Genomic DNA, 26,139 nt, shown 5'->3' on the forward strand with positions numbered 1-26,139 from the left:
GATAAAAAAAAAAAAATACAGTCGAAACATTGAAATGTTATTACAATTTAAAATGCATTATATTCCTGTGATGGCAAAGCAGAATTTTTTAGCCGTCATTACTTTTCAGTGTCACATGATCCTTCAGAAATCATTCTAACATGCTGATTTGGTGATCTTCAATCTTGAATCTCCTTTGAATTCTTTGAATAGAATGTTAAAAAACAGCATTTATTTGCAATGGAAATCTTTTGTAATATAACATTATTGACACTTTTGATCAATTAAATGCATCTTTGCTGAATAAAAGCATTAATTTCTTTAAAAAACGCCCAAACTTTTGGACCCCAAACTTTCAAATATTAGTGTATAAAAAATTATAAACAATTACACTAAAACCTTATTGTTATATGACATTTAAATTACATATAAATTGCATATTAAATTACATATAAATATTAATAGTTCTTTGTTCGTGACCTTCATCAGCTCATTGCATTACAGTGTGAAAGACTGATAGGAATATCTCATGTTAATGAGTTTTAACTCATGAATATTAATGAGAGTGTTGACTAATTCATGCTTACTAGCTTATCAAATGGTCATGCTTTATCGCTTTATGCATTCAGGTGCAATCTAAGTGTCAACTGCAGGCAACATACAGAGCTAATAAATGTATATTTTAATCTTAAATGAACTTTTTTGTGTTTTACTTGGAAACAATTTTCACTGAGAAATTGCTTATGAATTTCACAACGAAGAAATGGCAAGTAATACATTGAATTAAATGTGAAATTTTGAAGTAGAAAGACTCAAATAGTACTTTTGTAAAACCTACTACGATAATCTTTGTTTTATTCACGACTTTACAGTGTGGTTATTCTATAATTAAAGCCAATTGGTGTCTGGTGAGTGATGCTGGTGAGCTTTCAAGTGTGATACATGATGCATTCTGCTTCATGTTCTTCATAAGTGTGCATCATCTTAGAGCAGACTAGAGACTAGAGTTATTTTTGCTCCAGCTAGATGAGAGGCTGCAGAACCACAGGGCGGGGGTGCACAGGCTGCCTGGAGTTTCATACAGGAGCGTCTGCGCAGAGGCTGGCAGCTGCGCTCCCGGGTAGAGTGGGCATCTTGTGGAGTGTATGTTGAAGCTGTGATTTTTTCATAGTCTACCTCCTGTGGCAGGCACGGGCAAGGTCTGCGCCTCCTTGTTGTGAAAATGACCGCAGCTCATCACCTCAGGATACCTGTATGGCTGGGGATCTGTTTGGCCCAGGTGTTATTGATCACATGCCAGGATGTCAAGACCGGTGAGTAACCTGTCTCATACTTCACTAACCTGACACAACAGGTGAAGAGCGATACTCTGTATATCAGTATGCGCAGCTGTAGTATTTGATGTAAATATGTAAGAAGGTCAAATAAGTTACATTTACCTTGTTTACCTCTGAATAACCGTACTCTGGCTTTTCATACAATGGCCTTTCTGACCTTCTTTCACTTTAATATCTGGGAAAACAAGACCACGTCATGTTGTTTTTTTCATTGCACTTACACATTCAACTTGGGTGTCTGTGGAAATTATTTATAGATTATTATGAAGATAATTAAATATGCTAAATGTTTTGATTTACATTTAGACTGTTTTGTCTGGACTGTTTAAAGTGGTTTGTTCGGTTTAAAAAAAAGAAAAAAAAATCTAACTGCTATGTTTTTTTTGTACAAATCTGGTATAATTATGTAAATTATGCATGACATATGGGTATTTTGAGTCACTTATGATAATTTGTCCTGATTTGCTTTCCCCCCCTCACCTTATTTTGAGTTTCTCCATATAAGCAGGTTACACCATACAATTACAGGCTGATTCATAACTATTCCTTAATATGTGAAGGAATCTCTCTTTATTAGTATGTTTTACAAGAAAATACTATTTCAGTCTTTCTACTTAAAAATTTTACATTTAATTAAATGTGCCATTTCTTTGTAATTATTTGTGAAATTTACTAGCAATACCTGAGTGAAAATTGTTTTAAACTAAATCCTAGACTAAGTTTTTTATTCAGTGTACTAGTTTAGGAAGTACTAACTTAATGCTCAAAATGATAGTTTGAAGCCCAAAATTGAAACTCTGTCATCATTTACTCACCTCATGTTGTTTTAAACCCGTATGACTCAGTGTCCATGCACTTTTTTATTTTTGGAAAACCCTCATTTAGTGTTCCACAGAAGAAAGAAAGTCATACAGGTATGGAACAACATTAGTATGAGTAAATGATGACAGAATTTTCATTTTTGGTTAAACTACAACCTAATTCATCCTATTAAATGTGATCAATAGTAATGGATGTTGGCAACACACCACAGTAAAGATGTTGTTTTAGTCCCCTTTATGTTATGAACAGAATTAAAAAGGATATGAGGTGGTGGAATAGCCATATTTCCAAAGCAAGTTAATGCTGTTGTAAGGAAAGACCTTCATAACAGGCTTTACTCTAACAGCATCCTTCCCTACTAACTAGCACAATTTGAATTTCTAATTTAATAGTAAACTGGCAAGCTGAATTATCCCGATCTTCTGCTTTGTCAGCTCTATCTGAGTTGAAGACATAATTTCATGGCCTTGCGAGTAATGATGTGAGGTTTTCACAGACCAAAGCAGGCCACCAATTGTGGTCAAAGTTCTTCCCAAAAGAGATGCTAGACACACCCAATCATGTGGCAAATGCGTTTGCCTGAAATCCAGCTGTGATGTTTTCACATTCACTTAGGTTAGTCACACTACAGATCAGGTGAAGTTATTGATTGGTGAAGCATTGTTGGGTAGCTCAGCAGGAATCGATTCAGAGCCAAAATTGACATTGAATTCAAAACCTTTGCATAGTGAATTGATGCGATCACACTCTAATCATAGTCTAAAGGGATACCAAAAAAGACAATTCTGTCATCATTTACTCACCCTCAAGTCAAGTTGTTTTAAACTTCTTTGAGTTTCTTTCTTCTGTTGAAGATATTTTGAAGAATGTTGCTAACCAAACAGTTGCACATTGACTTCCATATGGAAAAAAATAAAAACACACTACAGAAGTCAATGGCTACCGTCAACTTTTTGGTTACCAAACATTCTTCAAAATATCTACTTTTGTGTTCATCAGAAGAAAGAAACTCATACAGGTTTGTAGCAACTTGAGAGCGAGTAAATGAGTGACAGAATTTTAATTTTTAGGTGAACTTCCCCTACTGTACATCAGTCTGGTCTAATGTACAGTACATACAACAACGTGTGTGACCTTCTCACAGTAATTATCCAACATGGGGACACGTCATGACCATTATGAGAGCCAGCTTGTAATGTTTTATGAGAGGGAGGGTGTTATGTCAATCACAGGGTCTGAAATACAGGGTCGCTTGCAGAGAAAATTGTTTGCTCCAATATGACAAATACAAAGTCCATTCTATACATGAAAATATAGTAAAGAAATGTACATTCCAAAGAGGATATTTTTGTTAAAAACTTCAGACAGAGGGCGTGCCTTTTCACTTTGACAGAAATAAAAGTTAGCCACAGACTAAAGTTAAGCATAACCTATAATAGAGGCTGCTGTGGTTTCCCCAAAATAACGTATGTGCTTTTCCACTAAATTGGTACTTACTTTCTTTTCAGAATAGTGCTTTAAAAAAGGCCAGTTTCATACAGATGAATAGTAGCAGGTGTCCTGCTGCTAGTAGTTTTACTGCTTCAGTGCCACTGACAATACTGAAAATAATGTACATTTAATATTATTTTAGACTTTCATTTAAGATGATGACTTTAGACATTGCTATGAAATAGTGAAGCTTAGACAGGCATTAAGCAGACTGAGTGGACCGGAAATTCCATCATGCTCATGAGGCCAAGCATAATATTTAGCCATTATATTTTAATGCCCATTTGCAAATTACATTTGGGGAAAACTACTTCAAAGTGATAAGTTTCAGCATTCAGCAGTTGCTGTATTAGTGGTTGAATTCTCATGTCCTTATATCATTACTACTTTTTTATTTTGAAGCTTATATTTAAAATATTTATCAATTATATTCAGTTAATTTGACTTACAAAGTCTATAATTTTCAAAAGAAAAAGTGAAGAGAAATTTCACTCAGTCTTCTTAATTGCTTGGAATGTCTTTATGACATAATTTGGGCCTACTGAGACAATTACAGCTGTCACCAATGCCTTTGATGAAAGAAGGGGCAACAAATATCTCCTAAAATAATTCTTACCTTGCATAAAGCTGTCTGCACTTCCACTGTGTCCCTTTTCTGGAGAACTGCATTAAAGGCTTAGTCAGATAGTCATACACATTATTGCTTAATTACAGCAGTGGAAGCAATACTTGCCAGCCCTCAGGATAGTCTCAGATGCGACAGACTTTGAGCATCAGAACTGCTATTTACTCTGTCTGCCACCTCTGTCATGCTACAGCTTCTAATCAAGAGTTATGACAGCCTGGATCTGTCGCTCAGAACCAGAGACAAACACAACACAGACAACATGAGAGGTTCATCACAAAACGATGATCGGTATTATGACTGATGACTGACTGTATTACTCTATAATTATGTTAAAGTATTGGAAGTAGTGGAAGTTCAACATTTCCATATAGGCTTTCTACTGTGATACTGTCAGTAACCTCCTGTTTGCACATGAAATATGGAAAATGGGCAAAAATAGCCAATGTTGTATCAAACAGAAACAGTAGGACAGGATAAGATATAAAATTGTAGTGATTCGAGCACAGATAAAACCTTTGTTGGGCAGACAGAAAGATGTACTGTACAGACCACATTTACCAAAACCAGGGCCCACATGGCAAAGCTGGCCCCTGATGACCTTTGATTTTGCCTGCTTTGCCATATTACAATAGTGAGGGGGGAAAACATGCCATTGAAGCATATATACATTTTTTTGTAACATTATTTTTGTGTGTAGAGAATATAAATAAATTTGATTTCGGCTATAATGCAACATTTACCTTTGTCAAGTTAAATGTTTGGCCCTTGGAGTCAAAAGTTGGGGCACCTCTGGTATAGACATACCAGCTTCATAATTTGACTTAAAAAAGGTTCAAGAAGGTAGTTTTTTTTTTTTCAAATTACATCTTGATGTGGTACACAAGAGGTGCATCCTCAATGGACTGAGTGAAAAATGGCTGAGGGCCTCCAGCTGCAGACCTCAATTACAGGGTGTGGCATATAATGTGATCACCAGCTACGAGGGCAAGCAGAACTGGATGAATGGTGGCCTTGCTCTAGTTCTCATTTTTATACTTTGACTTATAATTATACTTACTTACATGTCTTGGTCAAGGGCAGATTATGGATCAGGCCAGTAGGACCAGTGCTCTATTACGGGCCTTCATCTGAAGGTTTGCAGCGTACAGATGCTTGTTACTTTATATGCAAAGTTGATATAGACTGATAGGTTGAACTGCCACTATCTGTTACTGCAATGTGAAATAAATGAAGAAATAAAAAATGATATCCATTCCTAGCTCTCCCTCAACACTAAAAGTGTCTTCTGAACAACTTTGGTCTGCTTCTGATGTTTTATATAATAACTTCATAGGAAATCATTGTCTCTTTTGCAATATTTTACATAAATATGGTGTCCATTCTTGTAACACTGCGACTTTAATTTTTACCATATTTGGATATTGTATCTAGCAACTGAGAAGGGACATCCTTTGAAAATATTAGATTAGATTAAACTAATAGATTACGATAAAATAGTTTCATTGTAATTCTTGGTTATTACTGCTGATAAATCATAGTAGCCTAATTAAAACTGATGTAAGTAATATGTTAAAATAGTAGGCTACACATAAAATGTTTCCATTACCTGAACAATATAACTGAAATAATGTGTATTTTGAGATATCCCAATTCTCTCTGGTTGCACATAGTCTCTGTAAACGGACTGATTAAATACAGGCTATGTGCCAATCTGACTTATGTTAGCCAATTAGAAATCTTGAGACTGCTCTGTGCCAATGCCGTGAGTTTGGGGCGGGTCCATCTGCTAGCGGTGCACAAATGTTACAGCAGCTCTCCTTCAAACAACAGAAGAAACATTCAAGAGTCTAGTGTGATTGTTTTTCTCGATGACAGCGGTGGTACCACTTTGTGATTGTAGACACAAAATATGTCGTGAGGGAATTATGGTTAGTTCGGTACGTTTTTGTAAGGACTGTTAGCTGTAAGCAGCACACATTAAGATATATGAAGCAATATCTTGGCAGTAAGTATGAAGACTAGAGTGGCATTTTAGAATGAAAATATAAACATGAGCACCAGCTCGTGTACTGGGGACAAAATAATTTCTAACGCTAGACTGACCTCTGCTGGCGGATTAAATTTGTACAGTAGAGTTCACAGTGCTTTTCTGTTTTTGCCACTGTAATTAACTTCGCAAAAAATAAAAACAATCTCACCTCATAAAAAAGCTAACTGTAAACAAAACAAAAACTGTTGTCCCCCATAAAACAGAAAATAACCGATTTGCCTTATTTTTGTAATGTTTTATGTGATAATGGGGCTAATGTGAATGTAATATTTGTGTATGATAGGCTAGAAATGACTGTTACTTAGTGTATATATATTTATGTTTGTTTTCATTTTCATCTTTGAACAGAGGAGACGAAAAACTGTAAAGATGGAGATCACAATTATTCAGAAAATGAGATTTGGAAGCCAGAGCCGTGCAGACTGTGTGTATGTGATAAAGGCCAGGTGATCTGTGAGGAGATCCGCTGCGAGGATCTGAAGGGATGCGAAGAGCTCATGATCCCGGAGGGAGAGTGCTGCCCTGTCTGCCAAACCTTCGCCAGCGCGCGTGGAAGGATCGGTGAGATTGACATACACGCTACTGCCGCTAGAGGGCAGACGTCAATTACATTCAGTTTGGGGATTCATTTAGATGAGTAGGAGTGATAGCTTATTTATTATTTTACATATTTATTACAATTTAGCCTGAATTCATTTCAATTCTATTTTGTGTTTCTTTTTCAGAAACAATTGCATTTAAGGTATGTGAATTATTTTATATGTTAGGCATACAGGTTAACGTTTTTAATGATTTTCATCACAAATTAATATTAATGAAGTTTTGATTAGTCCTGCATGTTTTTTTTTTTCAGGGCCAAAAAGGTGAACCTGGTGACATTCCTTATGTGAGTCTATAAGATTATGCTTCTGTTCATCGTATTTGCAATATTTTGTGCCACATGTGAGAATATGTCATTAGTGTTAAGCATGTTATATATAGTGGTAATCATGTTATACCATGTTATATATCATGTTATACAGATGTATACTATTTTATTAGTTTTAATTTATATATTTTATTCCTTTTTTAGATTGTGGGAATCCCTGGACACCCAGGACCAATGGTGAAAAAAATAATGCGCACACACACATATACCTCCCAGAATCCCCATTCTTTGAATTGTCAATAAAAGTGAAGTCCATTATATTGTGTGTCATATCAAACAGGGTCCCCCTGGAGCAGATGGCCGACCAGGATATCCAGGAAGCAAAGGAAGACGAGTATGTGGCATCAACCAGTAGCCTCTATAGTAATTGATATTCTTTGATGTGGTTATTTCTCCCCAGAAACACATTAAAGTTATGTACAAATAGTGGCTTTCTCTCTTTTTTTATTGCATGGAATGTACTGTAAATTATGGCTCATCAATGTAACTTTGAGTGAATGCAGACTCGTAATGTAGTAAATGTAGTTAAATTGTGACAATACAATATTTTTTGTGAAGGGTGTCTCAGGTCCACCTGGGTTTGATGGAGAACCAGGTGTCCCAGGCATGCCAGGTGAGCCCGGTCCTGTAGGCAATTCACTGCCTGGGGTGAGTAATATTGTTTATCCAGGTTTTGTTGTCCTGTATTTATTACATTCCTAATCAGGGATTTGAACTGTAAAATTTGTTCCTCTGATCTGAATGATGAATGTTATTACTAATCAGGATAAAGTGGTAAAAAGTTAATGGTAAAAAAAAAAGTCTATAGGTGTAAAAAACATAATCCCTAATTTTGTTCAACAAACAACAAAAATGGAAATGAAGAAATGCTAGTGTAGCTTTTAATTACCATCTTGAGTGACAATACCAAACACAAGCAAACCCACACAATCCAGCTTTAAACCTGTAGTGTTTTTCAAAAACTTGCCTGAATGTGTTTTATAAATTCAATTTATATTTTTACAGAGTCAGTTTGCTTCTCAAATGGCCTCTGGATTCCAGGATGGGAAGCTTGGAATGTCGGCGATGGTCTCTGGAGCACCGGTAAAGATCTTTCCACATTCAGAAATGAATATTTAGCTGGATAGTCATATAGACCCACTAAACAGAGATAAAATGTATTTGCTCTGATCAGGGTGAAACAGGACCAAGAGGTCATCCAGGCCCAACAGGTCCACCAGTAAGTTCTCTCAAGATTGGTGTTGTGTATATGCAATGAATGTCTTTAAACTTTTTTTCTTCACCTGGCATGGTTTTCCAAATTTCCATTTTTTTTCACTGTGTCACGCAGGGGCCAACAGGAGCACAAGGTGCGCCAGGAGATGCGGGTGATCCTGGATCTATGGTAAGACTAAAAATGTAGAGACGTTTCTAATGTGTAAAATGTATGATATATAGTCTGAAAAATACAGGTAAATATTTTAACTGTGCCTGTAGGTTTCTAATATTCATTAGAGAAACTGTCCATGCTGTGCAGTTAAAAAAAATGTCACTTACTGTACAATGCAATAAAGTTTTTTTTTCCCTTTGTAGGGCTCTTTTGGTCCAAGGGGACCAGATGGTTTTCCTGGAAAACCTGGACCAGATGTGAGTTGACCAACAATTTGCCCAGTGATTTAATTATTTAACCATCATAGTGAAGCAGTACATTCAATATGGAGTCAAATGCTGTCAAGTCACATTTTACAGTGCTAACGAGTTAAGTTTCCCTCTGCTTTTGATAACACAAGCCTATTCCTCTCTTCAACAGGGTGAGCCTGGACCCCCTGGAAATACAGGAGAAAAAGGATTCCCGGGCTCTCTAGTAAGACAGTGCTGCTGTTTTCAGTCCTGTTTTAGGGCTGGATGATATTATTATAAAAATTTAATTCTAATGCATCTCACTGTTTTTTTCAGTGATTCAAGTTCAAAGAAGTTTAAAAAAAACAAACACCTTTTTGTTCCTTCTAAATATGTGCAGAGATTTTTAAGATGTACTCCACCGGTTCAAACCATAATAGGAGGGTTCATAATAAATATTGTACTTGTGCTTTGAAAAGCCAAAAAAAAAATAAAAAAAGCTTTTTGCCACCAGAATGTTGTCGATCCGGCATTAAACAGGATGGGCTAAATGAACTATGTTAACCAACCAACCTGACATCTTTGTTTAAGTTATGAACAATGTAATATTTGACAATAATTATTTCCGCAATCTTCTGGCAACGTAATCTTCTGTCACCGTAAAATTCCACAAATGTTGGGAATGCTATAGAATGATGATTCCTGATCTAAATGGACTAAAATACTAAAATATGCTCTTACTGATGAGAAACTGATGTATAGGCTGTCAAGCGATGTTGAGGAGTTCCAGACCACAATGTCAAACAGACTCGAATACAAATCAAAGGCTTTAAGAGTACAACTCATTTATAATAATTACAAGATGATTCCAGCTGTACACAAGAAAGAACAAGTGAGCAGAGAGGAAAACTTAAACTAAAAATTAAACACAGATGTAAACATTGACTGATTAATTTGAGGGAGCTAAAGGCCCTTAACACAAACTACAAGACTCCATGGTGCCAACTATTGGCCCGCAGACTGAACTACTGTGCAGCTCTATCCTTAACACAAATGAAAACATCAGATGAATGCTGTTGATATAAGGAGATGTGTGTGGTGACAGGGATCAAAAGCTATAATTAGCTCATAACTTCCATAATTCCTGCACATTAAATGCTTAGTGCATCCTTACCAATGATGATTTGTTTCATAGGGCTCCAGAGGGTTTCCAGGATCACCAGGTCAACCTGGGATGAAAGGTCAAATGGTGGGTTAGGTTAAAACTTCCTTCTCAAAACACTGATTAGTTTGCCATTCACTCTTTGCACTGGTCTCTAATTACTTCTTAATATTTTTTAGTGTCTATCATTATAAAATGTACAAACCAAGTACATAATCATGTATTAAGTTTGCTTTGAGCACAGTTTCTGATGAATCCCATCCCCATTTTAGGGTCATCCAGGTCTGCAGGGTGCAAAAGGAGAACCAGGTGCAGTGGGGTCAAAGGTCAGAGGCCACATATTTGAAGCCACCAAATTCATGTAAATGGTTTTCTTGTGTCCCTGTGGTTTGATTGTCTTAGTAAATGCCACTTTCTTTTCATGATCAAAGGGAGAATCAGGAACTCCTGGTGGCATGGGACTTGTGGGTCCACAGGTACGGAGCACTTTGTGTTTGCAATTCTGATTGCAATGTTTCATTTACACTGATCTTTATTGGATTTTACAAAACTACACTTTTTGGATGCTTATATTGTACTTTAAAGGGCCCGACTGGCATGCCTGGTGAGAGAGGACGCATCGGTCCAACAGGGCCTGTGGTAAGTGATTACTTTTACAAATTTTGCTTTGATGGTATTATATATTTCATCAGTAAATCAAAATGTTTCCTGTTTGTAGGGAAAGCGTGGTCTTTCAGGAAACGTGGGAAAACCAGGTCCATTGGTATGTGAATAAGAGTAACCCCTCCACCAGTTCTCATTTGTCTACCCATATCACACATTCTACACATTCTTTTCTGACGAAATACCTTGAAATACATACACTAATGTTCAAAGGTCTGGGGATAATTCGATTTTATTAATGCTTTTGAAAAAGGTCTCTAATGCTCACCAATGCTGCATTTATTTGACAAAAAATGCAGTAAAAACAGTAATATTGTGAAATAATATTATACATATATATATATTTAAATCAAAACTGAATTTTCAGCATCCATTATTCCACTCTTCAATGTCAAATCATCCTTTAGAAGTCACTCTAAAAGACTGATTTCTTATTTTAATCAATGTTGAAAACATTAGTGCTTAGTATTTTTGTTGAAACCATAATGCATGTTTTTCAGGATTCTTTGATGAATAGGAAGTTCAAAGGAACAGCATTTATTGAAAACAGAAATCTTTTGTAACATTATAAAAGTCTTTAATATCACTTTTGATCAATTTAATGCATCCTGACTGAATAAAGTGTTAATTTTAAAGAAAACAAAATCTTACTGACCCCAAACATTTGAAGGGTAGTGCATATCTGACATTATATTCAAAGATGTGGAGTATGTTCTATTAATAAAGACTGATATGTTATCTAACCTGACACTTATATAATTTACAGGGCCCGATGGGAATCACTGGAACCCCAGGATTTCCTGGTGGCCCAGGCATGAAGGTACGTCTGATTCATGGTTACTGTATGAACCATGTTCTGCAAATTGTCGCACCTTTAACTTTTTGATACATTATTATAGTTTGTATTTATTAAGGAGTTATGGCAACACAAAAAAAGAACAAAAAGTGAGGAATCAAGCACACTCTTTTTAAAAATTGCGCAGGGTGAAGCAGGAGCCACAGGCCCACGAGGTACCAGTGGACCCCAAGGCCCAAGAGGAGAATCAGGCCGGCAAGGCTCACCTGGATCGCAGGGCAACCAGGTGCAGTCTCACCTGTCCTGTTATTTAGAAAAGGGCTACATTTGAATGATTTGTGTATTGAATGGTCTCCATAATATTGATGCAATTTTTAGGGACCATCAGGAACAGATGGCACTCCTGGAGTTAAAGGACCACCAGTAAGTTCCTAAAACACTCATCAAAGAATGCAATTTAACATACTGTTTATTGCACATTAATTACTCATCAAATTGTGTGTTTATTAAAATTCAGAATTTCAAATGTAACATTGCTATTGTTGCTCATTCTTTGGGTTATGGTTTTGAAGAAACTTCTTAATCTGTTCATTGTAGGGCATCCCAGGTGTGCAAGGCCCTGTTGGACTGATTGGACAGCCTGGCCCACCTGGACCTCAAGGATCAACTGGACTTCCAGGGACCAAGGGCCAATTGGTAATGACAAAACGTGCAAAATGCAAAATGTAATATTATAACCATAGCGGGACTCACTTTTTCTTCTTTATGTATATTTGAGGTGGAGCACTTGATATATAGATTATATATACTGTGCTCATTCATATATTTCATGTATGTCAAAGGGTGACCTAGGCTCCCCTGGTTTTAAAGGAGAACCTGGAGCTAAAGGAGAACCTGTAAGTATTGACAACATTCAGGTGCCTTAAAATCATTTTCTCATAATTGACAGAAATAATGCCACCAGAACATTCATCCAGTGATAAAAGGTATATCATTTGTTGTAGGGCCCACTTGGTGTTCAAGGAGAAATGGGGCAAATGGGAGAAGAAGGAAAGCGAGGCCCAAGAGGAGACACAGGGGCCATTGGAGCCCTGGGCCCAGCTGGAGAAAGAGTGAGTGCCATTACATTATTGTGAATGACTAACATGCAAGTCTTCATATTCAATGTGACTATTGCAGGGTGTTTTTTTCTGTGACGTCTTTACATGTTTGTTCAATACAATAATATTTAATGTTTTATATTTTTCAAGGGAGCTCCAGGTAACCGCGGGTTCCCAGGAGCGGATGGTTTGCCAGGTCAAAAGGTTAGAAACATACTAAATAGTGGTCAATAAGGTTTTAAATGCACCTAAAATTGCCAGCAATGCCACCGCATATCTACTGTAAAATAATACTTAAAAATACTTAAAATAATACTACAGCATTTATTAATCTTAGTTAATGTTAATCTCAGCATTTACTACATTTTAAAACTGAATTTTGTATCTTGTTAACATTATTTAATGCACTGTGAACTGACATGAACATTTTTACTAACTAACTTTAACAAAATGCTGTAAAAATGTATTGCTCATTGGAAATTTATGTTAGTTAATGCATTAACTAATGTTAACAAATGAGATCAAAATGATTAATTTGTTTTCTCAATGTCATTCCTTACAGGGAGCACAGGGTGAACGTAGTGTCCCAGGCTCATCGGGGCCTAAAGGTGCAACTGGAGACCCTGGCCGACCTGGGGAAACAGGAATTACGGGGGCAAGGGTTAGTAAAATGAATGTTCTATATATTTGTATTCTGTATGTTATCTATTGTTTTAGACATTATGAAGCATTTTGCAGCATACCCTATGTATAGTGCCATGCGGTTATAAAGTATATCTTAATTCTTTTCTGTGATTATTACCTAGACTTTGTTACTTTGCTTCAACAGTAGTGCATGCTATTGCTGGTACTTTTATTTTGCTCAGATGGTATTGAGTCCACATTATTTAAGGCGTTCACAAACTGTATTATGTGTCATGTCTCTTTAGGGCTTAACTGGCATTCTTGGTATGCAAGGTGCAGAGGGGAAGATAGGCCCACAGGTAATACATGCACTTTTCGCTTGATTTAATCTTGTTATTCCTTCCTATTGTATACCTTCTTAAAACAGGTCTTTAAACTCCTCAGTTTGTAGTCCTATTTGAACCAGTGGTTCCTCTGGGAATTTCTTTGGGAAAATTAGATGAACTACACACATGTAAACTCGCAGCTTTCTGGATTGGCCTGCTGTTATGGCTGAACAGCTCCAAATCACTATGCATTTAAAACAACACTTTGGTGAGTTCTGCCATCTCACTTTCTGATAAGAATGGTATTTTTTTCTTAGGGAGCACCAGGAGATGATGGGAATCCAGGTCCAGCTGGGCCTACGGGAACAAGAGGTGCAGCAGGACCCATGGGTTTGCCTGGACCCAAAGGCTTCAGTGTAACTCCCTATTATATGTATATTTATAAAACAGCCATAAGATAATATTCTAAATATTATTAACATGTGTCATACTGTATATCGCATAACACTTTCAGAGCAAAGAGTATATCAGGGTGATTCTTCTATTAGAGGGACTTTCTGTCATGAATATGCTTTTAAATACTTAGAACAACAACGGGAAAAAAAAACAGTCTAATTGCAAAATATATATTATGGCAACTTACATTTTTTATTATCACTTTAATTGTTTTCCTAATTTATTTTAACAGTGCTGAAATGTTACATTTACCAGAATTACACTATTTTGGGCTTGTCAACTGTTCTGACATTTTAACTTCCCCTATAAATGTTAAAATCATGAAGTCTTTTTTAAGAACTCATATTCACTATAAGAAATTATATATATATATATATATATATATATATATTCTGTAATGGTTTGTGGCTAGTATAAGCGTACAACGCAGGAGTAATCCAATACACAGTCTTTAATAATAATCCACTATTGTAAGTCCAAAGTTATTCAGCTTTTTCTCTAAAAGTGAAAATGATCATTTCTGTCACATATAATTGCCATCACACACAGTGTCAAATTTCACGCTCTTAGACATTACATTGAAAGCCCTTTGAAGGATGATTAAGGCCACTGACCAGATCTTTATTTAAGGATGTCATAAATGTTTTAATACAGATGAAACATTATTTGAAGATGTTTCAGTAGATAAAAGTACCTGTAATGGATGAATTACCCATTAATATTATAGTTAACATGTTAAACTACAAAGAATCCATAATATAAAGAGAGAGTCTATAATGATGACTTTTATAATGACATTTTTATGGGCAGTCAGTCACCTTTATATCTTGTGTTTACCTATTATGAAATTATTTTTCGGAATATTCAGGGTGATCCAGGGAAAGCAGGAGAGACAGGATCACCAGGAGCTTCAGGACAAAGAGTGAGTGCAATTATGGTGCAACATTGTCAACAAATGTCATTCTCTTTTTGCGTAAATGCTTCTGTTGTAGTATTTCAGATGGCCTGTCAGTGCTGGTATTGTATAGTGTAGTGATTTAAAAGTCAAGTCAATCATTATGATTTGATATGATGGTTATGATTCCTGCAGGGACCTAATGGAAAAGATGGAGAAGAAGGTCCAACGGGAACACCAGGACCTCCTGTGAGTCTTCCAATTAATAATTTATGCCAAATTTGTGTCTATTTACATTTTCTGTATATTTTGGTTGGTTGATTTCTCTGCTATCTCAGCTACCTCAGGTAACACCTCTGAGTGGTACAGTATTAAGAGGAGGAGCTTGCAAAATACGGTTGGGTTTATTGTATTTCTTTTCAGGGAGAAGCAGGAAAGAGAGGAGAACAGGGACCTCCTGGACTAACTGGCTTCCAAGTATGTTCTCTTTTTATTCAGTTATGGTTCCAGTCAGAGATGATTTTAAACATGGCCCTCACTGGCCACACAGTCAATGTTTAAATGCTCTTAAAGGGGTCATACTTTGAGAAAGTTTCCTTGATATTGTCATATAAATGTGTTTGATGTACTAACAGCAAGTTGTAGGCCTCAAAACGTCCTCCCTAGTCCAAAAAGACAAAAACAAGCAAAACCAGTTCATTGTGAAATCCCAGGATTTTTGCCCACATTAACAATGACACTTATTTATTTGGTGTTTTTTATTATTATTTATTTTATTTTTTTATTTGTTCGGTCAAACATTGTACTGCACCTGCTTGTGTGTAGCACCTGCTGCTCTGCATGAAATCATTTTTGGTATGGACTTGACTAACAATACACGTCTCTCCCTAGTCCAAAAAGACAAAAACAAGCAAAACCAGTTCATTGTGAAATCCCAGGATTTTTGCCCACATTAACAATGACACTTATTTATTTCGTGTTTTTTATTATTATTTATTTTATTTTTTTATTTGTTTGGTCAAACATTGTACTGCACCTGCTTGTGTGTAGCACCTGCGGCTCTGCATGAAATCATTTTTGGTATGGACTTGACTAACAATACACGTCCACCTCGGGGACACAAATAAAATAATAAAAGTATAAATAATCCTTAAATATTTTACATATCTGTAAGTAAATTTGATATGATTTATTCCTGGAAGAGCTACATCTTTATTATGCTAAAATTGTAGGGTTTGCCTGGACCCCCAGGCCCACCAGGAGAGTCAGGAAAACCAGGTGATGAGGTGAGTTCATCATTTCTTTGTGCTCTTTTACCTGATCGCTGTATTCTAGTCTTTACTGCGTGTCATTTCTGTTGGTGAGGAAGAATACAAACTGCCTGAGAATGGGAATTATTAAAGAACCTTATGACATTTATTTTTTACCCTCAGGGTATCCATGGAGAGGCTGGTGGTGCAGGGCAGACTGGTCCAAGGGTGAGCCTATTGTACTTACACTTCAGTGTCACTGACACTTCAGAAGTCCACATAAGCAATCTCCCAGTGTTTTTATCCGCCGTAGGGTGAACGTGGAACCCCAGGAGAGAGAGGTGAACCTGGTCCTAATGGGTTACCAGGACAAAAAGGAAGTCTAGGAACCCCTGGACCTGACGGTCCCAAGGTTAGAGCCAGATTTTTACTCAACATCAACAGCTGCATCGCTCTATGCATGTATTTAGCTCCTAAAAGATGACTGAATAACACCACTTACATAACTGTACCAAATAAAAGGAATACATTAACTGAAAGCTTTTACCATGGTAAAAAACGTTATTATAGTTTTGTGTACAACAACATCATGATAATCTTGATACACATTAATGGCTGTGCAGGGTAAACCAGGTCCAGCTGGAATTGTTGGAGAACCAGGACCACCAGGCCTACAGGGCATGCCAGGAGAGAGAGGAATAACTGGACCAGCCGGACCTAAAGGAGAAAGTGTGAGTGTGGCTCTGAGAGATAAGAGAAAATGGGTCTGCTTAATCAAAGGCTTTGGCACATGTTAAACATTTGCACATGCATAACAAACACAGTATAGATTTTAGTTTCATTCCTTGCAAACAGTGCAACAATATTGCATATATGAAATGCCTTTGTGGGTAAAGCTCTGTGAGGCATGATGGTTGACATATACTGGATGTCTCGCTAATATCCTCAGGAAGGAAGTTAATATTCTCTAATATTATCCGTGAAACATTTTCTGTGTGGCACTGTGAAGTAGAGAAGGAAACCACATCTGTAACACATCAAGCAGAATTCTCTGTTTCTTTTCTTATCAATTTGTTTTAATACTCTATATCTGTTTTCTCAGGGTGCAATAGGCAACAGAGGGGCAGAAGGGGCGGCTGGCAACGATGGGGCTCGAGTGAGTGAGACAGAGCCATAATAAACTGGATGAAATTTAACCTAACAGTCAATAATTCTGAATTTAAAAATATCCACATTCAAATTTATTATCCATTTCTTAATACAGCAGGGGTTATAAAGACACTAAATAAAATGTCATTGATGTCTGTAGGGATTACCTGGTCCTGTTGGACCTGTTGGACCAGCTGGCCCACCCGGGGAGAAGGTTTGATTCGTTTTTTGTTTATTACTTTTTTTTTTTTTATCGATTTAGCTAAGTGGTAAATTTATCCCTCCTGTTCTGCCTCATAGTGTTTTTTTCCCAAAATACTAAGACTTTGATGTTTCTTTTGTTTCTTAAAAGAACTGATTAAAAAGTACATTTTACAGCTGTTGCTACTTAGATGTACTCAGAACTGATTGTTCAATTACAGGGAGAACAAGGCCCACGAGGTCCTGGTGGATCTCCAGGCTCTAGAGCAATGGCTGTGAGTAGAGCAGTTTACCAGGAGAAATCCTGACCTTTTATGTTTGTTGAAGTTCTTTTCTCATGTGGTTCACAATTCTATTGATGTATTGTGTTTTAGGGCTCACCTGGTGAGCCAGGTCCTACTGGTCCGGTTGGGTTTGCTGGACCTCCCGTAAGTGCATCCATCCATTCATCCACCCATAACACACATATATATATATATATATATTTTTTTTTAAATAATATGGTATGAGTTGTAAATATTGCCATGTTTTTGTGCTAGGGTCCTGATGGTCAGCCCGGAGTTAAAGGTGAAACTGGAGAGGAAGGTGCAAAGGGAGAGGCTGGGTCTCCAGGGCCTCGGGGAATGGCAGGAAAACCTGGACCACAGGTGAGCAAAATAATTGTTATATAATCAAAGACATAATATTTTATCAAATGTGACAGTAAAGACTGGTACAAAAATTATATTTCAAATAAATATTGTTTTCTTATCTGTATTCATCAAAGAATCGTAAAAATAAATAAATAAATAAATAAATAAATATATATATATAGTATATATGCTTATCGATTTCTTATTCTTATCAAAAGTCTTATCAACTTTTGAATCATAGTGTGTATATGTATAGACTATATTGGTCCTGTAGGGAAAAAAATTATAAACATAGTGTTTTTTTTAGGGAGTGGTTGGAATTACAGGCCTCAAAGGTGGCAGAGGAACTCAAGGAGCAGCTGTAAGTTACAAAAATCAAAGTATCAAAATCATTCTTTATCAACTTGGACACACCCAGAAATGCTGCTTATTGAATCCTCTTACTTCTTTTCTTCCTCACTTTTGCGGAATCCTCTTTGGTTTCTTCTTTTTCTAAAAGGGTCCCAGTGGTTTCCCAGGATCCCCAGGAGGTGTCGGCCCAGCAGGCTCTGCTGTGAGTGATTCCATAATACGGATTTAACCCACAAAGCAGTGCTTAACAGCTAGTCCTTTAAATCATATTTGCAATGTATTTGATTCTTTTTGACCAATAAAACGTATATGGACTCTTACACTGATATTATTTTCAGGGTCCAGTTGGTGAGCCTGGTCCTATCGGAGCCCCAGGTAAAGAGGGCCCACCTGGGCTTCTGGGAGAACCTGGAGGTCCGGGCCGCCAGGGGGAGCATGGAAACCCTGGACCTGTTGGTAGCCCTGGAGACAAAGGTGAACCAGGAGAGGACGGACTGCCAGTATGTTATACCTTATTACTCAAATTAAAATTTTTGCAGGATGGTTTTTGGATTGTCATTCATATATTAAAAAAATGTATATCCTACAGAATTAAAATGAAATAATTTTAATACTATATCTAAAACTCATATTTTTCTTTAACTTAACATAGGGCCCAGATGGGCCACCAGGACCTGCTGGAACTCCAGGACAGAGGGGACTTGTGGGTCTTCCTGGAATGAGAGGAGAGCGTGGTTTGGCTGGCCTTCCTGGACCTGCGGTAGGTCACCACTTCTACCTTCTTGTCATACAAACAAATATTTCGAAATTTGTCTTTTTAGAATTACATTTCTCAGCCTCTTGTTAGTTGTTTGGTTAATTAGTCAAAGATGATGATAATGTCTCTCAGATGCCAAAAGTGAACTTCTTTGACTCCTCATCCCATCTCTTTGGATTTTTAAGGGTCAACCAGGAAAAGCTGGCACCCCAGGTCCTCAAGGAACCAAAGGTGGTGCTGGACCAGTTGGATTGCCAGGAGCAGCTGGACCCAGAGGAGATGCTGGCCCAGAGGTATGATATGTTAGTGAGAAAAACACACAGTCAAGATGATTGATTACCTATATGCAAAACATTATCTTAATGAATTCGTTCTTAAATTAGGGTTTGGCTGGAGCTGATGGAATTCAAGGAGCTGATGGCATCATTGGACCCAGAGTACGAACCCATTCAGTCTTATTAAAAATTGTTTAACCAAATAGGACCAAGTTCAAATGATGTGTTAACTTGCTTTCAGGGTGACAGAGGAGACCCAGGACCAGAGGGTCTTGCAGGTGGTCAGGGAGCATCAGGAACCCCAGGACCTGTCGGAACACCTGGAGGTCCAGGACAGAGAGGAGATCAGGTTAATTTCCCGTATCCATTGCAGATACTTCACATCAGATTGGTGTTTAATAAATGTATTTTTAAAGGGGTCCTATTATGCTCTTTTGCAAAGTCTTGATTTTGTTTTGGGGGTGCACTAGAACAGGCTCTCATACTAGGATGTTCGAAAAACACATTATTTTTCACATATTTTACATTATTACAACACCTCTCTCCCCAGTCTGGCATGAACGGCTCGAATAGTTCCTGTATCAAATGAAAGCCCGCCTTCTGAAATACGAAATGTGCTGTGATTGGTTAGCTGGGCCAGTGTGTGTTGTGATTGGCAGCACTCGGCGCAAATCATCTCCTTTTGAAGTGGACTTTGAGCTTTGTAACTTTGCAGATCTTTTTTATGCTCAAACAGCAACATTACAGACTAACTAAAGTTGAAAAAGTGAAAAAGCATAATAGCACTCCTTTAAAAGCATGTAGACTAACATTTGCATAATGTAATGTAACAAAGGCGCTTCTTTAATCTTGTCGGATTTGAAATAGCTATGCTGTATTTTTATTTTATTCCATTTTTATTGGTTGATTTTGCTGACAGGGTGCAAGAGGTCCACCTGGTCCTGATGGTCAAGCAGGAACCAGAGGGAAAAAAGTAAGTCTGCATATTTACATATTGATACTGGTAACTTTATCATTTTCATATATAAAATACAATTGAATGATAGCAAATGAGACATGCACTTAAATTAAATCAACTCTGAATTCGCACAATAGAAATATATATATAAAAAAAGTGTTATCTAAAGACAAGTCAATTTGTGGAAATAACACAAGGGAACTTGTGTTTATCAACCAAGCTTACATTTCTTCTAATCAATCTTAGGGACCACAAGGACCAATGGGAGATAAAGGTGACAAAGGAGATGCGGGTGAGAGAGGTCAGAAGGGCCATCGTGGCTTCACTGGACTCCATGGGCTTCCTGGAAGTTCAGTACGTATAATGGACAATATGTCACCTGTCACACAATACAGTAACTACCTTCTGATAATCATCTGTCAATTATTTCCCTCCAGGGTCCTACAGGGGATGATGGTGCTATAGGAATCATTGGACCAAGTGGGCAAAGAGTGAGCAACAGATTCAAATATCACTCAAATTTGAATTCTCAAAGCACCAGCAATACTCAATGCACGTTGAACAGAATTTAATACTGAACATGTCATTATTAGGGACCCCCTGGCTTTATCATTTTCATATATAAAATACAATTGAATGATAGCAAATGAGACATGCACTTAAATTAAATCAACTCTGAATTCGCACAATAGAAATATATATTTAAAAAAAAGTGTTATCTAAAGACAAGTCAATTTGTGGAAATAACACAAGGGGAACCTACAACTTGTGTTTATCAACCAAGCTTACATTTCTTCTAATCAATCTTAGGGACCACAAGGACCAATGGGAGATAAAGGTGACAAAGGAGATGCGGGTGAGAGAGGTCAGAAGGGCCATCGTGGCTTCACTGGACTCCATGGGCTTCCTGGAAGTTCAGTACGTATAATGGACAATATGTCACCTGTCACACAATACAGTAACTACCTTCTGATAATCATCTGTCAATTATTTCCCTCCAGGGTCCTACAGGGGATGATGGTGCTATAGGAATCATTGGACCAAGTGGGCAAAGAGTGAGCAACAGATTCAAATATCACTCAAATTTGAATTCTCAAAGCACCAGCAATACTCAATGCACGTTGAACAGAATTTAATACTGAACATGTCATTATTAGGGACCCCCTGGCCCTGTTGGTCCAGCAGGAAAAGAAGGAGATATGGGTCCACTTGGAGCAGTGGGGGCTCCTGGATCTCGAGGTGCCACTGGTGATATTGGACCTGAGGTCAGGCATGAGATTATGTCTACGATGCATTTTATGTATGTTATGAGATTGGATCTTCTTGCTGAAACATCTTAAACCAGTCTAATGACGTTTGCTGGTCTAGAGAGGTTTTGGGCATTTTTCACATGTGACCAGCTGAACAGTTGTTTGTCCATGCTGAGAAACCAGCTAAACTCGCTGAAAACCAACTAAAATCGCAAATGACTTAAGTTGTTTTTCAGCTGGGCTGTGCATTCAATCACTGTCTCGGATGCAACAAAAAATCTACAATTTATAACGTGTTTTCATTTCTCTTTTGACAATTTTCCTTCTTTAATTACTCATAATCGGATACAGTTTGTACTTCATGACTTATAATCATGATTAATTACCAGATGCTGCTAATGTGTTTAGATGTTTCAACACTAAAATTCTGCATAAACAGTATTCACCCGTCTGTCTGTAGGGACCACCTGGAGAACCCGGCCCACCTGGACCCCCAGGTTCTCCTGGCCCCCCTACAGCCGCTGTGGATGACCTTTTTGGAACAAACTTCGACCTTGATGTCGAATCCGAGCCAGAGGAACCTCCACCTCCCCCGCCAGAGTTCAATGAGGACGAGGCAAGGCCTAATAACGGATCTGATACGGTTCGGGTCGACAGTGAGGTTCACTTGTCTCTGAAGAGCTTGGGAAGTCAGCTGGACAGCATGCGCAGTCCTGATGGCACTCGCCAATATCCTGCCCGCACGTGTCAGGACCTGAAGCAGTGCTATCCTCTGAAGAAGAGCGGTGAGTGAGACAAACCGAAACGCAGTTTAGAAGTAGCTCTGAATGCTTTAGTTTTACTGACCCTGATCAGGTACAGCATGAACTGGAATACCGTTGTTTTCATTTATGATACATCTCTGTAGGAATAATTCACAAAAAATGAAAATTCCATAATCATTTATTCACCCTCTTGACATTCCAAACCCAAATTACTTAATTTTGTAGAAAAAAGGAGAAATTTAAGTCATCCACTCTTATGACTCATGCTCCATTTTGAGAGCCTTCTGAAGTGATAGACGTCAAACCTGACATGATGCATCTTGGCATGCTGTATTTCAATGAGCTATGGAGATTGATTTCAATTTCACCCCTCTTCCAAGCTCTTGTATGGCTTCAGAATGATTGTAATATAACACACCATGCTTCATCATGTTTTGCAGTAACCCAAACTTTCTTAAACAATAAAAAAGATAATTCTACCTGATAAGCGAGGAAAAACTGCATAAGATATCAAGTCTTCTGTTTAGAGAATGTTTTGAATGCAAGTGCATTTTGTCTCATTGCACTGGCAGATTGGTTAACTAGTTTTAAGTGTAAGACTAATTTAAATGGAAAAAAATCAGGTAAAAAAAATAAAATAAAAATAAACAAGACAAAATACAGTTTTATTCAAAATACATTCCCTGAAAAAAAGATTTAATACAATATGCATTGTATTAAGGTAAATTTATTTTGTTGTAAGGATGTTTAGATATTTGTCTGGAAAACTTGTATACACTTTTATGGTGGCTTTTTTTTATACCATTTTTAGGGCTCCAGTTGCCAAAACACGTGTATTGTAAGAAAAAGAGCCAATAACCACTTCAAAAAAGATCAAATGGGTTTGGAATAACAAGAGAAAAACTTATCGTAATAATAATCAGATTTAGTTACTGTTTAAAACTAGGGCTCGCAACAGAATAAAATACTTATGATTATTTACTCATCTACTCATTATTTATAAGAATATAAATTCACAACGTTAAAAATATTGCATTAAACATTTTATTACAATAATGTCCTTAACACTTTTGCTGTGACAACCCTACAAAATATATTTTGGAAAGTCTTCATTTTTTCTCAAATGTTCTGTAAACCACTTTGTGGCCCTGTTTTTTAAAGTCTTTTGTGTGTGTGTGTGTGTGTGTGTACAATATCATGAAAAAAGAAAACACTGGAACTGAATGTTACAGGCGTTTAACCACAATATAATTGTAGATGGGTTTAAACACCTTTTTTTTAACATCTTATTTATGTAATTAACACAGTTATGGAACACCAGCAGGCATTGTGTGAGAAAGTAATCTCCTGCCCATAAACACAATTTGTAGAAATAATTAGAGTCAGTGTATTAAACACAGTGTTCCTTAGCAGAAATAAACAAGAATTGCCTTAATTGGAGGGTAGAAAGACAGAACCACAGCTAATCAATAAAAAAACGGGTATGTTGTATCTGACAGGAATTACCTGCATGATTCCCGATTCCCAATTCCCATGTCAGGCATAAAACAAAAACAGCATCCCACAGTAACCATGCCTGTACTACCTATACTTGGAAACTGATGGGCGGTCATCTGCCAGTGAGCTGAAACTAAACCTGGATAATGATCCAGATCACTTGAATTAGCCCACACCAAAGATTTAATGACCAATATTCAAAATCCATGAATCCAAATGATATATGTAGAGAAAAAACACAGTTAGAATCCAGTGTGAGACAGAATAAAAAAGAATGATTTTTATGCTAGTGTATATGTGAGAATCAAGTATAACTTCTTTTCCCAATGTATTACAGGTGAATACTGGATAGACCCAAATGAGGGCAGCCCTAGAGATGCCATCCAAGTGTACTGTAACATGGAAATGGGGGAGACATGTATTCCTGCCAACCCTGCCTGTATCCCACGAAAGAACTGGTGGAGTTCACGCTCCAGCATACCAAAACCAGTCTGGTTTGGAGCAATCATGAACTGGGGGACTAAGGTTAATATGATTACAATGATGACCATTTCACTTTAAATCAAAAAAAGGAAATTACAAATAAATAAAGTTAAAAATGTTGCCCTGTATTCCTGTACAAATACAGTATGTGGTTAAATTTACTGTATACCCTGACCTTTTATTACTCCTCTTCAGTTCACCTATGGAGACAAAGAGACACCAGCTAACGCTGTATCCGTCCAGTTGAGATTTCTCCGTCTGCTATCAAAGGAAGCAGCACAGACGGTCACCTATCACTGCAAAAACAGCGTGGCCTATAAAGATGAGAAAAACAGCAATCTGAAGAAGGCTTTAGTCCTAAAGGCTTCTGATGGACAGGACATCAAGGCATATAGCAGCAACCGTCTGAAGTACACAGTCTTAGAGGACGGCTGCTCTGTATGTTCAGATCTTTGACTTTATATTGTTTGACAACATTTATTATTTACATAAAATGGGAATTAGTGTTGGGGTTGCTACTTTGCAAACTGTTGACTGTAGTAGTTAATCTACTATCGAGGTACCCTTTAAAAAGGAATCTACACTACATTAAAACTTGTGAAGGGAGTATCATTTTAAATATGTATTTTAATATAACGTAAGTCTCAATCGAGACTTTTGAATGTTTTTGAAAGAAGTACCGTATGCTCACCAAGCCTGCATTTATATGATCAAAAATACAATAAAAACAGTCAACTGTGAAATATTATTAAAATGCTGCCAATGCAAAACAACCTCACTATTGTTCCTCTTTGTTCTTCCCACCAGAAACCCAACGGTGAATGGGGCAAGACCGTCTTTGAGTACCGCACACAAACACTTTCACGGCTGCCCATTGTGGACTTGGCTCCAGTGGACGTAGGTGGCAAAGATCAGGAGTTTGGCATTGATATCGGCCATGTGTGCTTCTCATGAAACCAGGATAAAAGCATCATTTGGACTTGAGCACTCTGCCAGTACAGTATTTATTGTCGAACACCATCTGTAAGGGCCTTGAGGAATGTCTGACCTTTATTTCATGATTATTCATGATGGTTTCCACTAGCCTGTGGTGTACGAGTGCATGAAAGACAATATGGACCTTCTAATTTATACTTTATATACCAGGTGCTATTAAAAATGTGTGAAAACATTCATTGAAATTGAAAAAGTCATGTTTTACAAATTTGATGGTGCCTTGCCTGTCTAATCTGTATATTGTTTTGAAGATGTTGTTCACTCTTAAATCACAATCATTTCAAGTGGATTTTGAAGGTCAAGTGGAGAGATGAGAGAGATGAGTTTGTTTGTGTTGTATTAAAGTGGGATAATTATTCAGGACAGCATATCTGCATTCAATTCCCCAGCAGATCTCTTCCCAAGCCCACTGCTGTTTTTTGCTGATAGCAAACCATTGGACAGATGATTCATTTAAACTTAATTATTAATGAGAACTCACACAGAAACCAATGCTGGTCTCATTAAAAGGTTAATTAGCCCATAATACAGGACAAAGAAACATTTTTATCCAGCTTTTTACAGCACATGCCCATTTGTACTCTTAAGGGGGTAAATTCTTTGTAATGAATGCCAAATTAAAAAACATTTGAATTAATTTTCAACAGACCTCTATTGATTTTTTACCATGAATAAATGTCTGAAAACAAGAACTGTTTTCTGTTAGTAGAGTTTGTGGCT

The 26,139-nt window shown here is 37.2% G+C and overlaps 1 protein-coding gene across 1 annotated transcript; it reads left to right on the forward strand.

The window, feature by feature from the left end:
- The first annotated feature begins 1,095 nt into the window (after positions 1-1,095).
- Positions 1,096-26,028, forward strand: col5a2b (collagen, type V, alpha 2b). The gene is made up of 54 exons (XM_016554448.1): positions 1,096-1,292; positions 6,656-6,868; positions 7,033-7,049; positions 7,161-7,193; positions 7,380-7,412; positions 7,516-7,569; positions 7,794-7,883; positions 8,241-8,318; positions 8,410-8,454; positions 8,566-8,619; positions 8,808-8,861; positions 9,025-9,078; positions 10,030-10,083; positions 10,269-10,322; positions 10,428-10,472; positions 10,582-10,635; positions 10,715-10,759; positions 11,426-11,479; positions 11,643-11,741; positions 11,834-11,878; positions 12,053-12,151; positions 12,298-12,351; positions 12,460-12,567; positions 12,706-12,759; positions 13,118-13,216; positions 13,485-13,538; positions 13,823-13,921; positions 14,830-14,883; positions 15,052-15,105; positions 15,280-15,333; positions 16,089-16,142; positions 16,290-16,334; positions 16,420-16,518; positions 16,730-16,837; positions 17,209-17,262; positions 17,416-17,469; positions 17,678-17,731; positions 17,831-17,884; positions 17,996-18,103; positions 18,396-18,449; positions 18,588-18,641; positions 18,778-18,939; positions 19,092-19,199; positions 19,382-19,489; positions 19,580-19,633; positions 19,713-19,820; positions 20,391-20,444; positions 20,676-20,783; positions 20,867-20,920; positions 21,587-21,694; positions 22,140-22,464; positions 24,278-24,465; positions 24,619-24,861; positions 25,231-26,028. Exons 1-54 carry the CDS (start codon positions 1,202-1,204, stop codon positions 25,375-25,377), a joined length of 4,500 nt encoding a protein of 1,499 aa, XP_016409934.1. The 5' UTR covers positions 1,096-1,201; the 3' UTR covers positions 25,378-26,028.
- Positions 26,029-26,139: the final 111 nt, after the last annotated feature.

Source organism: Sinocyclocheilus rhinocerous, unplaced genomic scaffold (assembly GCF_001515625.1).
Source record: "Sinocyclocheilus rhinocerous isolate Xijiao unplaced genomic scaffold, SAMN03320098_v1.1 scaffold2596, whole genome shotgun sequence".
NCBI lineage: Eukaryota > Metazoa > Chordata > Actinopteri > Cypriniformes > Cyprinidae > Sinocyclocheilus > Sinocyclocheilus rhinocerous.

What these genes read in the sequence shown, in the direction of transcription:
- col5a2b (XM_016554448.1), top strand. Translation starts at nt 1,202, where the DNA reads ATGACCGCAGCTCATCACCTCAGGATACCTGTATGGCTGGGGATCTGT. An exon ending in TAGGCAATTCACTGCCTGGG is followed by an intron (nt 7,884 to 8,240) that starts GTGAGTAATATT and finishes ATATTTTTACAG; the next exon opens with AGTCAGTTTGCTTCTCAAAT. An exon ending in GAGGAACTCAAGGAGCAGCT is followed by an intron (nt 18,450 to 18,587) that starts GTAAGTTACAAA and finishes TTTTTCTAAAAG; the next exon opens with GGTCCCAGTGGTTTCCCAGG.